Source organism: Lepidochelys kempii, chromosome 23 (assembly GCF_965140285.1).
Source record: "Lepidochelys kempii isolate rLepKem1 chromosome 23, rLepKem1.hap1, whole genome shotgun sequence".
In the NCBI taxonomy this organism is placed as follows: Eukaryota; Metazoa; Chordata; order Testudines; family Cheloniidae; genus Lepidochelys; species Lepidochelys kempii.
This window is the reverse complement of record NC_136402.1, coordinates 17,209,905-17,224,652: the sequence shown is the minus strand read 5'-3', so window position 1 is coordinate 17,224,652 and position 14,748 is coordinate 17,209,905. Positions and strand designations below refer to the sequence as shown.

At 50.8% G+C, this 14,748-nt stretch overlaps 1 protein-coding gene and 2 non-coding genes across 3 annotated transcripts; 1 reads left to right on the top strand and 2 right to left on the bottom strand.

The window, feature by feature from the left end:
- Positions 1–5,368: 5,368 nt before the first annotated feature.
- On the top strand, positions 5,369–5,450 carry TRNAS-CGA (transfer RNA serine (anticodon CGA)). Its single transcript has one exon. It is a non-coding gene; the product is annotated as a tRNA-Ser (tRNA).
- Positions 5,451–10,600: 5,150 nt separating this feature from the next.
- TRNAK-UUU (transfer RNA lysine (anticodon UUU)) lies at positions 10,601–10,673 on the bottom strand. Its single transcript has one exon. It is a non-coding gene; the product is annotated as a tRNA-Lys (tRNA).
- Positions 10,674–12,435: 1,762 nt separating this feature from the next.
- On the bottom strand, positions 12,436–14,734 carry LOC140901899 (histone H2B 8). The gene has a single exon (XM_073321328.2). It carries the CDS (start codon positions 14,673–14,675, stop codon positions 14,295–14,297), a length of 381 nt encoding a protein of 126 aa, XP_073177429.1. The 5' UTR covers positions 14,676–14,734; the 3' UTR covers positions 12,436–14,294.
- Between the last annotated feature and the right edge of the window lie 14 nt (positions 14,735–14,748).

Here is a 14,748-nt window from a genome sequence, read left to right as displayed (position 1 = left end):
TGTGTTTCTTTTCCTTTTGATATTGTGGGGTTCCCACATCCACACTGCATGTGGTTTGCAACAATGGATAGTTTAAGGAAACTACTGTTGTGAAGGCCAAGACTATAACAGGGTTCAAAAAAGAACTTGGTAAGTTCATGAGGGATCGGTCCATCAATGGCTATTAGCCCTGATGGGCAGGGATGGTGTCCCTAGCCTCTGTTTGCCAGAAGCTGGGAACGAGCGACAGGGGATGGATCACTTGGCGATTCCCTGTTCTGTTCATTCCCTCTGGGGCACCTGGCATCGGCCAGTGTTGGAAGACAGGACACTGGGCTAGATGGACCTTTGGCCTGACCCAGTGTGGCTGGTCTTATGTTCTTATGCTGGGCTAAGCGGGACTCTTCCAAATTGACATTGGCTTGAAAATCATCAAGGATAAAGATGAAGGGAAAAGCAGAAGTCCTTCGCTTTTCAGGTCAACAAGCTCTGGAAGAGAGGATGACTTTTCTGGACCCCCCCACCCTCCAGACTCATCCCCTTTTATGGAAGGAAGTCACCGCATCAAAGGCAGGCCAAGCCAGCTTTGACTAGAGTCTCTGTACCCGAAAAACCACACTAGCCTGAAGCGCGGGGTCAGCTGCCCCTGGTTCCCCGATGGCAGCTCCAGCTCCTATTCCGGGCGCGTCCAAAGAACAGGAGCGCCACAGAGGTCCGACCCCTTGTCATTATTGGCGCTTCCTGAACTTTCTTCTTCTTCTTCTCTTCTATTTTTGGTCTTTGTTTTTTATTAACTGGGAGACAGCTCAGCGTTTCTGTTATGTTGGGGGGTGGGGGTGGGGGCGGGGGGCGCGCTCATGCGTGTAAAAGCACCTGTAAAATCCATACAGGGAACGCAATAGAAGGAATAGTTACGCAAATCGAAGGGCTTTTTCACACCCCCGAGCAACATAAATTACATCAACTTAAGGGGTCACCAAACTGTGGGGCGCGCCCCCCTAGAGGGACATTTTGGGGTGGGGGTGGGGCATGGCAGGTCTGGGCCAGCCCCCTTGGGGTGGGGAGGGAGCAGCACTCAGCCCCGCCCTGCTCCCAGTTCTGCTCCAGCCCCGTCCCCCCCAGCCACAGTCCTGACTTCTGGCCCCACGCCTGGCCCTATCCCCAGCCTCGGCACGGCTCCGCATTGGGCTGTGGGCCCGGCTGCCAGCCCCCACTGCGGCCTGGCTGCGGCTCCTCTCCCACCCCCAGCCTTGGCCCCGGCTGTGGCTACGGTCCCGGACCCACCCGCAGCTGTGCCCCCAGCCTTGGCCCCTGTACTCCTGTCTGTGCCCCCTCGCCCCCTCCCTGGGAGCCATGGCCCCGCTCCTGGCCCTGGCTCCGGGGAGGGGGCAAGGGGCATGGACAGGGGGAAGAGGGGTGCAACCCTCAACATTTGGGGACCAGTGACTTAAGGGGTAGTGGAGACAGGCCCTTAGTGGTTCTAAGTCTCTGCCCTATGAAATGACTGAAGCTATGATCCTCCTCTGAGAGAGCGTTCAAACGCTCTAAGTTGCTGGGTATAAATTGTATAAAATGTGTAAAGTCGCCATGAGATCTGCGTCTTTATTGGCGCATTGCTGGGGAGGGCAAGGAGAAGGATTAGCAACACCATAATGAACTCTGAGACTATGACTACACGACACTTCTGTTGATACAACTTGTGTTGTCTGGGGAATGAAACCCCCCCCCCCACCGACCAACATACGTTTTACTGACGAAAAGCGCCGGGGTATGGACAGCACTTTGCCAGCAGGAGACGCTCCCCCCGCCACCCCCTGACAAAGCTACCGCTGCTTATTGGGAGTGGTTTGATTTTGCCAGTGGGAGAGCTCTCTCCCACTGTCAAAGTCTGGCTACACGGGAGAACTTACAGCCGCACCGCTGTCTGCAGTAAGATAGGAAGTGTAGACAGAGCCTACGGAAAAAACAACCAGGAGTCCTTGTTGCACCTTAGAGACTCACAAATTTATTTAGGCATAAGCTTTTGTGGGTTAAAACCCACTTCATCAGATGCATGGAGTGAAAAATACAGTAAGCAGTATATTTGTCACAGCACATGAAAAGATCAGAGTTGCCTTACCAAGTTGCGGGGTAGGGGGGTCGTCAGTGCTAATGAGGCCAATTCAGTTAAGGTGGATGTCACCCATTCCCAACAGTTGGCAAGAAGGGGTGAGTATCAGCAGAGGGAAAATTACTTTTTGTAGTGACCCAGCCACTCCCAGTCTTTAGTCAGGCCTAATTTGACAGTGTCCAGTTTGCAAATTAATCCCAGTTCTGCAGTTTCTCTTTGGAGTCTGTTTTTGAAGTTTTTTTATTGAAGAATGGCCACTTTTAAGTCTGTTATCGAGTGTCCAGGGAGATTGAAGTGTTCTCCTATTGGTTTTTGAATGTTACAATTCTTGATGTCTGATTTGTGTCCATTTTTTCTTTTGTGTAGAGAATTCTTCTGCCCAAATAAATTTGTTAGTCTCTAAGGTGCCACAAGGACTCCTTGTTGTTTTTGCTGATACAAACTAACACGGCTACCCCTCTGAAACCTATAGCCTAACGAAGAAGCTTTAATTGGCTTTGAGGCGGTTTAAATGTAAGCACTGATTTGGTTTCCGTATTGGGATATTCAGCCAGCCACAGCTGGATTGTACTGCCTAGATAGAGATCACTGATTAGAGTTTATAACTAAATACGCAAGCCTGCTCTTTGGGTTCCTGTTTTAGATTTGATCAGGGTTGAATTTCTCTGGTATTAATCCGATGGCCTGGCTTAATTGATGACTGGATTCCAAGGCAATCGATGTACTGCTTTGACCTTAACCTGTGTGCCGGTGTAATTTAACCCTTCGTGCATGGCGTCATGTGTATGGCAGATTAGCCTTCGTGATGTGGGCACTTGGTTTTATTTGTTCACCATTTGAATAAAATGCCTAAAATGGATAATCGAGTCCTGTTTCTTTGAATAGGCAACACGGGCCAGACCCACAGAGAATCGACGCCATCCAAATTAACCATTCGGCACTAACAGAGGGCAGTTGCAGAGCACTTCTATCAGCTCCAGCTGCACCCCATGGGGCCCATAGGATCAAAAGGGACACTAAACTCCACACCCAGAGAGTGTGGGTGGGGCCAGTGTTGTTGAGGGAGGTGATCAGAGGGTGTCTCTGAGGAGCAGGAGTGTGTGGGGTGGGGGGTTGCGCCCCTGTGTGGGTTAGGGTCAGTGTGTGGTCAGACCTGGTTGGGGGCTCAGGTTTGAAGACCTGTAAATGGAGGTGAAAAGCTTGTACATTTCATCCACAGTAGGGGGTCAACCACGTAAACGTATGTGTGTTAACGGGGAAGTTCTGAAAGAGGGCAGAGTTAAGGTTATGTGGGAAACCTTAATGGTGTATTTCATGAGTGTGAGTTTTGCTGCAGCTGAGGTTCTGGAAGGGCCCAGTATCCCACCAGGCAACTTGAACTCTGCACTGACGACACTTTTTGCCCTTTAATGCAAGAAGGGGAGGCACTGGCTGTCCACTAGACAACAGCCAGCTAGCCAGGTATACTCCAGGGCTAAACAATTAGCAAGAAAACAGTAACATTACTCACCAACAAGGACTCCTTTAAAGCAAGCCACATAATACCTAACTTCACCGGAGCAGCAAAGGAAAGTGACTCAAAGCCATTCCCTCCGGGGAGAAGTTTCCCCACCTCCATTATGGGCGTCTTTGCTACACGGAAGAAGAACAAGAAAAGCAAACTGAATTCACAGGAAGACGTGGGGCAGAGGGGAGGGGAGGGGACAGAGAGCCGCAAGCAGCTGGCGGAGGGCAGGGCTGTCTGGGGAACAGGCGGAGCCAGGACAGGAAGAGGCGGGGCGAGGGCGGGGCTTAACCTCCCCTGGCCTTTTATACCCGCCGCCCCTGGCTCGAAGAAAGCCTTTCGTGAGGAGTACAGGATCTGGCCCGTTGATTTCAATGGCACTGCAGTGACAGACACCAGCCAGCCCAGATACTTCTTCCCCACTCCCAGCCGGCAGCCCCCAGGAGCGGCCAAGGCCCATCAGCCCCAACGCGTGAAGGCTTTTCACTCCGCGTTGCCTCGTTCCTGCAACTCGGAGGGACATCAGTGCCCCTCTGTTGTTAGGGGCTTTCCCTCCCGCTCCCAGCCCGACTCCTACACGTCCGTGATGCTGGCAGAGCAGGTCCCAGCTCGTGCCCAGTTCCCTACACCTCAAGGGAGCCTCCCCGCAAACCTGTCTGTGTGAGTATTGTTAACACCGGTATTCGACGTATAGCCTGTCTTTAGTGATTAGCCCTGATGCCGTGCCTGTAAACTGCTGCACGCGACAATCTCACGTCTGATCTCCGTGTCCCACGTTGTGAGGTGACATTGACGTGTTTGTCCCTGTGAAAGTGTTGGCTGTGAAACCGTACACCACCGGGCAGGAGAGACAGAGCATCAAGTGTGAAAGACTAGTTTGCCTGAGCCCGTGTTATCTCGGTGTGTGTGTGCACACAAGGCACAACACATTAATTTAGTAACCCTGAAAACGGTCCCTTCCACCTCCAGACCTGGGGCAGAATCACTTTCCGCTGGACTGCCCCCCCCATCTCTGTTAGGAAAAGAAAGTTTCTGTGAAAAAAGCCATGTTTTAAAATCAAAGGGCATGACACAAACTGGCCGCACGGTGGCACGACACCATCAGGCGTGACACGCACCAGGCCCCAGTCTGCACAGTCCTAGTGAAAAGGGGGTGAACTCCCCTCGCCCCTCTTCCCAGATGTGTTTTCCCTCCAGGCCCCAGTTGAAATGAATTCCCGGGGCTGCTGGAAGGGGCCGCTGGGGCTGATGTCCCTCGGCGCACACGCAGCGTTGGCAGGTGCGACAAGCACCCTGGGCCACGCCGGGAACGGAGAACACCCCTCCTAGAGCAATAGTGTTTCCTAATATCCAGCCCAGACCTCCCGCACTGCAAATTGAGACCTTCGCTCCTCGTTCTGTCATCAGCCACCACTGAGAACAGCCGAGCTCCATCCTCTTTGGAGCCCCCCTTCGGGGAGCTGAAGGCTGCGATCAAATCCCTCCGCACTCTTCTCTTCCGCAGACTAAATAACCCCAGTTCCCTCAGCCTCTCCTCGTAAGTCCTGTGCCCCAGGCTCCCTGATCATTTCCGTTGCCCTCCGCTGGACTCTCCAATTTGTCCACATCCCTTCTGTAGTGGGCGCCCCAAAACTGGCCGCAATACGCCAGGTGTGGCTTCACCAATGCCGACTAGAGGGGAATAATCACTTCCCGCGCCCGCGCTCCTGCCAATGCACCCCAATATGCCGACATAGTGACCAGTTTTTCTGGCGTTGGAGGCATTCGGGGACACAGCTGTGATGGCCGAGTGGTTAAGGCGTTGGACTCGAAATCCAATGGGGTTTCCCCGCGCAGGTTCGAATCCCGCTCGCAGCGAGGCCTGTGTTTTAGCCACAGTAGCTCAGCGGGGGAATGCGTCCATAGGATTCCCCAGAGACGCTCTCAATTCGTTCCCCAGCCCAAGCAAACCCCCCTCTGCACCTGGGACCCTGCCTCGCCCCATGTCCCTGAGCTCTCCTGCAAACTGCCCCGAGGGGGCAAACACCCTGGGCTGCTGGTGCCCCATGGCTCTGCCCTACCCCTGCCTGCAACTGCTCTGAGTGTGATGGGAGCTGGGGCCGTGCAGGAACCTAACATGGGAACTGGGGAACTGAGGCTCCGGGCGAGAGATACCCGTGGTGGAAACCACGTGGCCACCCCCTAAATCAGGGGCCTGGTTCAGCCACGCGTCTGACCTGCCGGGGTCCCTCCCACAGAGCCCCAGATCACAGCCTGAAAATCGGCAGGTGACACTGTCCCCTGTTCTCCCTGCGTCAGAGAATCACCCCGGCAGGGCGTGTGGGCACCATGCCTGGCGTGAGCTCTCCTCCCGGCAGCGCTGGGCCCGGCCCAAAGCTCTGAAAGGGGCCGTGCCGCGGGGCTGTTTGCACCATCACCGTGCACGTGCGGTGTGGCCCGGGGTGCTCGTCGCACCTGCCAACGCTGCGTGTGCGCCGAGGGACATCAGCCCCAGCGGCCCCTTCCAGCAGCCCCGGGAATTCATTTCAACTGGGGCCTGGAGGGAAAACACATCTGGGAAGAGGGACAAGGGGAGTTCACCCCCTTTTCACCAGGACTGTGCAGACTGGGGCCTGGTGCGTGTCACACCTGATGGTGTGGTGCCACCATGCGGCCAGTTTGTGTCACGCCCTTTGATTAAAAATGGCTTTTTTTCACAAAATTTTTTTTTTCCTCACAGACACACAGGGGGCAGGCTAATCTACCCAGGGCAAGTGATTTTGAGGCAGGTCTGGCGGTGGAAGGGACCATTTTCCGGGTTACTAAATTAATGTGTTGTGCCTTCTGGCCACACACACACACACACAAAATAAACTTAATTATCTGAGCTACCAACACACGTCCCAGAAAGAAACGAACCCCTTTGTGTTCAACGTGAAGTGTGCATTTAAATAATTAAATAGAAACTTGGCTCAATTTCCCCTCCCTCCCGGTCTCTTTTCTCTCCAGAGCTAGAGCTGGGTGGATTTTCTCTTCCCTTGAAGAATATATTTTTAAATTTTAAACTAAATTTTCAGCAGTTTTTCTTCTTATTTTGTGTTCAGAAATGGAACTCGGGATTCTTGTGTTTTGTCCACCAAAAACTTGAAAGTGTTTTGGGGGGGCGGGGCGGGAATATAGAATCTCTACCACATTGTGTTAACGCGTTTGGTTTATTTCTAAAATGTTCTTTCTGTTCCTTCACTTCCCTTTCCTTCGTCTCGTTATTACTGTACTAGAGAGGTGGGCCCAGTCTCAGAGGTTGCAGGGTATCCAGGAATGGACAGGTTTCCGAGTAACAGCCGTGTTAGTCTGTATTCACAAAAAGAACAGGAGGACTTGTGGCACCTTAGAGACTAACCAATTTATTTGAGCATGAGCTTTCGTGAGCTACAACTCACTTCATCGGATGCATAAAGTGGAAAGTACAGTGAGGAGATTTTATATATACACACAGACCATGAAAAAATATACATTGTAAGGAGAGTGATCACCCAAGATGAGCCACTACAAGCAGGAGAGTGGGGTGAGGGGAGAGAAAACCCCTTGAAGTGATAATCAAGGTGGGCCATTTCCAGCACATTTCCAGGAGTGAACAAGAACGTCTGACAGGTTTCCGAGTAACAGCCGTGTTAGTCTGTATTCGCAAAAAGAACAGGAGGACTCGTGGCACCTTAGAGACCAACCAATTAAAGATCTTCTGTACTTTCCACAGCATGCATCCGATGAAGTGAGCTGTAGCTCACGAAAGCTCATGCTCAAATAAATGGGTTAGTCTCTAAGGGGCCACAAGTCCCCCTGTTCTTTTCAGGAATGGATAGTTGAGTTTGACCTTCAGCGCACGAAGAGTTAATGACACAGTGCCTCTGTCCACCACTAGGTGGTGCTGCGGTTCCCCACAAGCAACTTTCCCTAAATATTAAAAACATTGATTCTAGCAGAGAGGTACACAGTCTATAGCAGGGGTTCTCAAACTGGGGGTCGGGACCCTGCAGGAGGTGGTGAGGTTATTACATGCGGGGGGGCGGAGGCTCGCGAGCTGTCAGCCTCCACCCCAAACCCCGCTTTGCCTCCAGTGTTTATAGTGGTGTTAAATATTTTAAAAGTGTTTTTAATTTATAAGGGGGTGGGGATGTCGCCCTCAGAGGCTTGCGATGTGAAAGGAGTCACCAGCAGAAAAGTTTGAGAACCACTGGTCTATAGCTCCCCAGACGCCCAGCTCTGAAGCGGAGACGTAAGGGTGGTAATACCGTACTCATCATCATCACCACGTTCCTATTACCTTTCTGGCATTTAGGGCAGTGATGAAGCACCTCCATTCCTGTCTGTTTCTGGCAAGCCTCTCAATGGTTCCCCAGCCGTGCCCCACGTTTTTCAGCTCGGCTTCCACAGCTCTTCGCCAGCTTGTTTTTGGGCGGCCTCGTTTCCGCTTGCCTTCAGGTGTCCATCTTATCGCTACTCTGGTGATGGAATCAGTTTCCATCCGAAGCGCACGGCCGATCCATCTCCAATGCCTCCTGGCAATGATGGGGCTCAGATCCCTTTGGCTCCACTGTGTCCACAGATCTTGGTTTGAGATTGTTCTGGGCCAAAAGATACGGAGGATTTTTCTGAGGCAGGTTCTATGGAATGAAGACAGTTTGGACTGGTCATACTTTCTCATTCCTCACCAGTCTGCACTATAAAGTAATCTTGAAAGTACACAGCTCTGATAAATCTTGAGTTTGGTTTTGGTGTCGTATTTTCATGATTTCCAGACTGCATTTAAGCTCCTGAAGGCGCTCCTGGCTTCATTGGTTTTGTTCCAGATGTCCTGGCTTGTTCCACCGTCCTGGCTGATGGTGCTGCCCCAGTATGTGAATGTTTCTACATTGGTGAGAACGATGGGGAGGCAATAGTACAGGGCATGATCTCTGTCTTATTGTGGTTGATGTTCAGCCCAATTTGCTGGCTGAATGTCTTGAGTCATAAAATCATAGAATCATAGAAGATCAGGGTTGGAAGGGACCTCAGGAGGTCATCTAGTCCAACCCCCTGCTCAAAGCAGGACCAATCCCCAATTAAATCATCCCAGCCAGGGCTTTGTCAAGCCTGACCTTAAAAACTTCTAAGGAAGGAGATTCTACCACCTCCCTAGGTAATGCATTCCAGTGTTCCAGTGAGTCAAGTCGTTTTTTCTTGTAGGTGGTGTTGGGTATGTGATAGGAGAGTAAAATCATCTGCAAAGCCCAGGTCTTCAAGGGATGAGAAGAGTGTCCACACAATGCCATCCTTATTTCTGCACTGCTGCTGACAGCAGCTCTGCCTTCAGAGCTGGGCCCCCAGCCAGCAGCCACCGCTCTGCCTTCTCCTGCCCCCCCAGTATATTCTGCACCCCCCCCCCCGTCTGAGAACATTGAGATTCATGGTTTTCATCCAGGTGACTCTTGTTTGACTCCCAATGTGGGGGGAAAGAAACGAGATTTTGCTCAGAGAGAAGGCAGGCAGTGCGGACATCAGGTCCATCTGGCCATCCACGTGTCTCATGACTGACTGGGGTCTGTGCGGTCCCTGGCACGATGGGGTCCCCGGGGTCTGTAAAGAAGGCCCTTGTCTCGATCAGTGTGTGAAGATTGTGTCCTTCATCCTGATAGGAGTTTCTGCCACACGTGATGCAACAGAGACCCTGATCTCAGTCAAGGTCTGTGCTGGTCGGTTATTATCCCCACTCAGTGCTGATGTACAGAGAAGGAGCAGTAGCAGGTTCAGCGGTTAATGGCTACACTGAACTTGGTCTCCCATTCAAATTTCGATTGGCCGCAACACCCCCAGCTTTTTTCCTTTCGTTATTATCATCGTGATTTTGCAGCCCTCTCTGGCGTAATCTCGGTCTTTTCCTTACCAAAGCATATTAAAAAAACGACAACCCTCCTTTTATTTGTATTCCCCCACTCTCCCTTTTCTTCACTTTGGTGTATCTTAAGGAACGTGCAACCACACAAAACCTTTGACTGCCCCGTTCTGGGCCCATCCAGCACCTTCTTGAGCAGGATTTGTAGCACTGCAGACACCAAGAGACACCAGATGCATGTTCCCCCAAGGCTCGCTGTCTTTCTCAAATGACCCCAGGGTGACACCTACAAGTTCCAACTCCTTGTAATCATGCCTGGCTTGCAGGAGACAACGCTGCGCATTCCCTAGGGCAGAGGCTCTCAAACTGTGGCCTGTGAGCTCCATTCAGGTGGTCTGCGGAAAGTTCCCTCTAAGGTGCACACCTGGGCGGCTGCACACAAAAGAATAAAGGGCCACCCACCTAATTAGTGAAGCCTGGGAGAGGCCCCCCCGCCTTCCTAAAAGACTCGGTGGCTGCCGCGGTGGGGGAGAGAGGGCACATCCATCACATTAGAAAGGTAAGACTACTGGTATTAAAATATGAGTGGTGTGCTTTCATTTGTGGAACAAAATAAGTTCATTATAATTAAGGGTTTTTTTTCATACCGTGCTTTTATCCAAAGTGCTTTACAATAGCTAGCTAACGGTACGAACAACATTTGGAAAGATCATTAAGTGGCCCCGCCGGGACCCTCGACAATTTTCAAGTGGTTCGCGGGAAAAAAAGTTTGAGAACCACTGTTCTAGGGGCATCTGTGAGACACTGGGGAGAGATTTGTACCCTGAGCTCAGGAACAATCTACTTCAGCGGTGATGTGGTAAGAAAAGCTTTCTGGAGACCGGTTCATAAAATGGAATTGGACAATGGTCATTTCAAATCAGTGATTTCCCCCCTATTTATTTCTTCTCTCCCCCTCCTGAATGATTCCTCTCCTACCTTTTGACAACAGGCCCAAACACCATTTTGTGTGACTGTCTTTTACAGGGCAGAGCATGGGGGGGTTGAAATGTGACCGGGCGCTTTTTTAGGAATTGTCTCTGGGTTTGTGGGAAAATGCGAATGCAGCAAAGTGCAGGGATGCATGTAGCTGCCAGCAGAATCATAAAATAACTTTTGCCGCCCGAACAGGGACTTGAACCCTGGACCCTCAGATTAAAAGTCTGATGCTCTACCGACTGAGCTATCCGGGCTCACGAACTGAAGAGAGAGACTTTGTCTTTTTAAAGTGACGTCCTGCGCTCTGATTGGGCGAAGATTAGCCAATCAGTGGCTGGCCCCTGTCCCAGCAAACTGAATCCCAGTGCAGAGATGTGACAACAGCCCAGGAAAGGGAGCCCTGGGGGTGCCAATCTCTGCCCTTGCAGCTAAAGGCGGGAGCATGGGGGACTGTGATCCTGTGGCTCAGCACTTAATCATTAATTACCCTTCAAGCAGCAGCCTTATTGCTGAGGAGGGAAAAGGACTGAGTGAAGAAAGGAGGGTTCAGAGTAGCAGCCGGGTTAGTCTGTATTCGCAAAAGGAAAAGGAGGACTCGTGGCACCTTAGAGACTAACCCATTTATTTGACAATAAGCTTTCGTGAGCTACAGCTCAGTATGCATCCGATGCAGTGAGCTGTAGCTCACGAAAGCTTCTGCTCAAATAAATGGGTTAGTCGCTAAGGTGCCACAAGTCCCCCTGTTCTTTTTGAAGAAAGGAGGTGATTTGTCCAGGATTGCCAACCCCAAATGTTCAAAACTGATGAGTCCGGCTCACCAAAAACCACCAGCTTGACTTTAAAGTCATGAGATTATGTAAAAATAAGAGATTTCTGGAGTTCATTTGTTTGCCTTCTGCTTTTGGAGCCTTTAGGGTGCCTAAGGGGTGGGGGGGGGGTGTCTCACGTTTTGAAGCTTTCTCCACAGCCACCAGGGCTAGAAACATTAGGTTTGCTTTAAGAAGGAAGGCTGAAAGCATCCCATTATTCACTTGACTCCAGGAGCTGGGGCTTTAAAGAAAACAATGATGATTGGGAGACGGATGACAAAATGATGAGAGTTGACAGCCCTGCTTTTTGGTATTGTAACAGTATCAAGGTAAAAAGGGTGTTAGCAAAGACCCTAACACAGTAGTAGAGTTGTTTCCGAGTAACAGCCGTGTTCATCTGTATTCGCAAAACGAAAAGGAGGACTTGTGGCACCTTAGAGACCAACCAATTTATCTGAGCATGAGCTTTCGTGAGCTACAGCTCTAGTGCAGGGGTTCTCCACCAGGGGTTTGTGTATCCAGAGGTCTTCCAGGGGGTCCATCCACACATCTAGGGATTGGCCTAGTTTCACAACAGGCTACAGAAAAAGCCCTAGCAAAGTCAGTACAAACTAAAATTCCATACAGACAATGACTTGTTTATACCGCTCTATGTTCTATACACCGAAATGCAAGGACAATATTTATATTCCAATTGATCTATTTCATAATGATATGGCAAACTGTGAACGTCAGGCATTTTTCATCAACCACGTGGCTGTGACGCTTTGTATTTTTAGGTCTGATTTTGTAAGCAAGTCATTTTTACAATGAGGTGAAACTTGCCGGGGGTGTGTGTGCGCACCAGACAAATCAGACTCCTGAAAGGGTGGGTACGGTAGTCTGGAAAGGTGGAGAGCCACTGGGCTAGAGTCACTCCTTAGAGAACCATCATCACCGCAGCTACGATGAGTGCAAAACACTGAAATAAACGTTTCACATGTTAGGGCTGCAGAATCAGCGAAAATTGAGGGAAGGTTGCCAGTCCAAACTATTGGGCTGAATTGTGTCCGTTTAAAAGAACTCTCCAGGAAGCAAACATATACTATTTGCTGTTCCACACCAGGAGGAGCTAGATTATTGCATCCCAAATGCTCGGGTTAACCATGCAAGTAATTGAAAGCACATAGAAGAGTGAATATTTAAAATACATTTAATATTGACTTTTTGCTAAATAAACCAAGCACTTTTGGTGTGGCAGTGAGCCAGCCTTCAAGACCCCTTTCTTTGGGTCATTGTTTCTTTTTGCAACTGGCTGAAGGTTCAGCCCCCCCGCCCCGAACGTGTAACCCTGATATCTGTTTCAGAGTAGCTGCCCTGTTAGTCTGTATCCGCAAAAAGAACAGGAGGACTTGTGGCACCTTAGAGACTAACACATTTATTTGAGCATCAGCTTTCGTGGGCTAAAACCCACTTCATCAGATGCATGTGTGTACACCCCCAACCCAAGCACTACGCACACACTTTTATCTTAGCCCGGTCTGTGTACAATGCTGTATCCCAGATCACATCATTCTCCAGGACAAGCCTCAGCCCTCCCTTGCTCTTCTGCATCTGGGGGTCGATTTAGGATTTCAACCCCAATGTGAATGGGCTAAAAGCAGATCTTAGGCCTGGTGATGCCCTGAAGCACTTCGCAGGGTTTTTAATGCCTTTTTTTTTTTAAATTAAAGATAACCTTTACCTCCCTTCCCCCACCCAAATAAAAATAAAAGTAGCAAAAAGATAACAGATAAAAACAGCACCTGATTGATCGGGCATATGCAACCCAGCCAAGCCAAGCCAGGTGTTCTTATCCATGGTAATTGACGGGAGGAAGGCCTCTATAAAGCGGAGTCGTTTGGGTCCTGGTTTAAGGCTGGCTGGCCGCAAACAGCGTGGATGTAATGGGATCAGAGGGAAAACCGAGGTGGAAAAGGTAAGAAACCCTCCCCCACCACACACACGCACGCATTTCCTTTCCCGCCAATGAGATCGTACCGCGTCCAATCATAGCCGGCCTTGATCTTTGGATGCGGGCAGAGGAGCCGCCCGGAGCGCTTTAGTGTGAACCCCCCCCCCCCCGCACCGCCCAAGTAACTGTGGGGGGAGGGTCCCCACGGAGTGGGGTCCCCGCCAGTCGTTCAGCAAAAAGCACCCTAGAACATATTTAAACTTTGATTCCCTCCCAGAAAAGCCCCATTTGTTGCCCGTTAATGGCAGGGGTCCTAACGCAGCAGAGGAGATTTCACTGGCCAGGGATTTCAGGTCTCTCCCTTTCCCCTTCCCAGCGTGGGAGGTTGTCCACGAAAGTGGGGACTGGGGCCTTCTGGCAACTCAACGAATGTCACATTGCGGCTGGTGGACGGCGAGATGTTTGGTTAGCCGTGGGGCAGAGCCCTGGGGGTGATTGGGTAGGGTAGGTCTCCTAGGGCCTTAACTTTGGCTTTGCCGATAAACTAAGCACGGTACCCGCTGTGCAGACTTCTCAGTTTATATATTTTAAAGTTAACGTTACAAAAATATTTTAAATTTGATTTTAAGCACTCTGTACCGGGTTTTCCTAGGCTTTTACTGTACAAAGCAACAGCAAAAAAAAAAAAAAAAAGACTAATTATTCAATCCTACAGAATCTATTGAGTGATTAGAACAAAGGCTCCCCAAGGCTACAAGGTTCCGCAGCCCCGCCGCTAAAGAGCAAGGTAACACCCCCCCCCAACTTCCAGGGCAGAGAGGCTTAAAGCAAAGCCGCAGACTACTTAACATAAACGAATAAGCAATTAAATCCATCAAGGCCGCAATCAAGGCTTGCTAAAGCACAACCCCCACTGCCCCAGAAAGCCCCAGAACAAACAGCAGGCTAAAGAAAAGAACATGCAAATAGTAAGAGGCACTATACGCTTTGCTGGGCCTTGCCTTAGCAAGGCCCGGAGCTCACACAACGTGCAATGGTTACAGCTCTCTCCTGGAGACAGTGGGTGGCTCTTAAAAGAGCCTTTGGGTTTTTTTTTTAAACGGACGCCTCTGGGCGGGAGGGCCACAGCGCGATTACTTGGAGCTGGTGTACTTGGTCACAGCCTTGGTGCCCTCAGACACGGCGTGCTTGGCCAGCTCCCCGGGCAGCAGCAGGCGCACGGCGGTCTGGATCTCCCGGGAGGTGATGGTGGAGCGCTTGTTATAATGCGCCAGGCGGGACGCCTCCCCAGCAATGCGCTCGAAGATGTCGTTGACGAAGGAATTCATGATGCCCATGGCCTTGGAGGAGATGCCGGTGTCGGGGTGAACCTGCTTCAGCACCTTGTAGACATAGATGGAGTAACTCTCCTTCCTGGTCTTGCGGCGCTTCTTGTCCCCTTTCTTCTGGGTCTTGGTCACCGCTTTCTTGGAGCCCTTCTTGGGCGCGGGAGCAGATTTCGCCGGCTCAGGCATCTCGATCGCTCCTGACAACGCAGAACAGAACCAGCAAAGCAATAATCCGCCCGGCCGAGAGTCCTTTCTTTAT

Coding starts and splice junctions, on each gene's coding strand:
- LOC140901899 (XM_073321328.2), bottom strand. CDS start 14,675: ATGCCTGAGCCGGCGAAATCTGCTCCCGCGCCCAAGAAGGGCTCCAAG.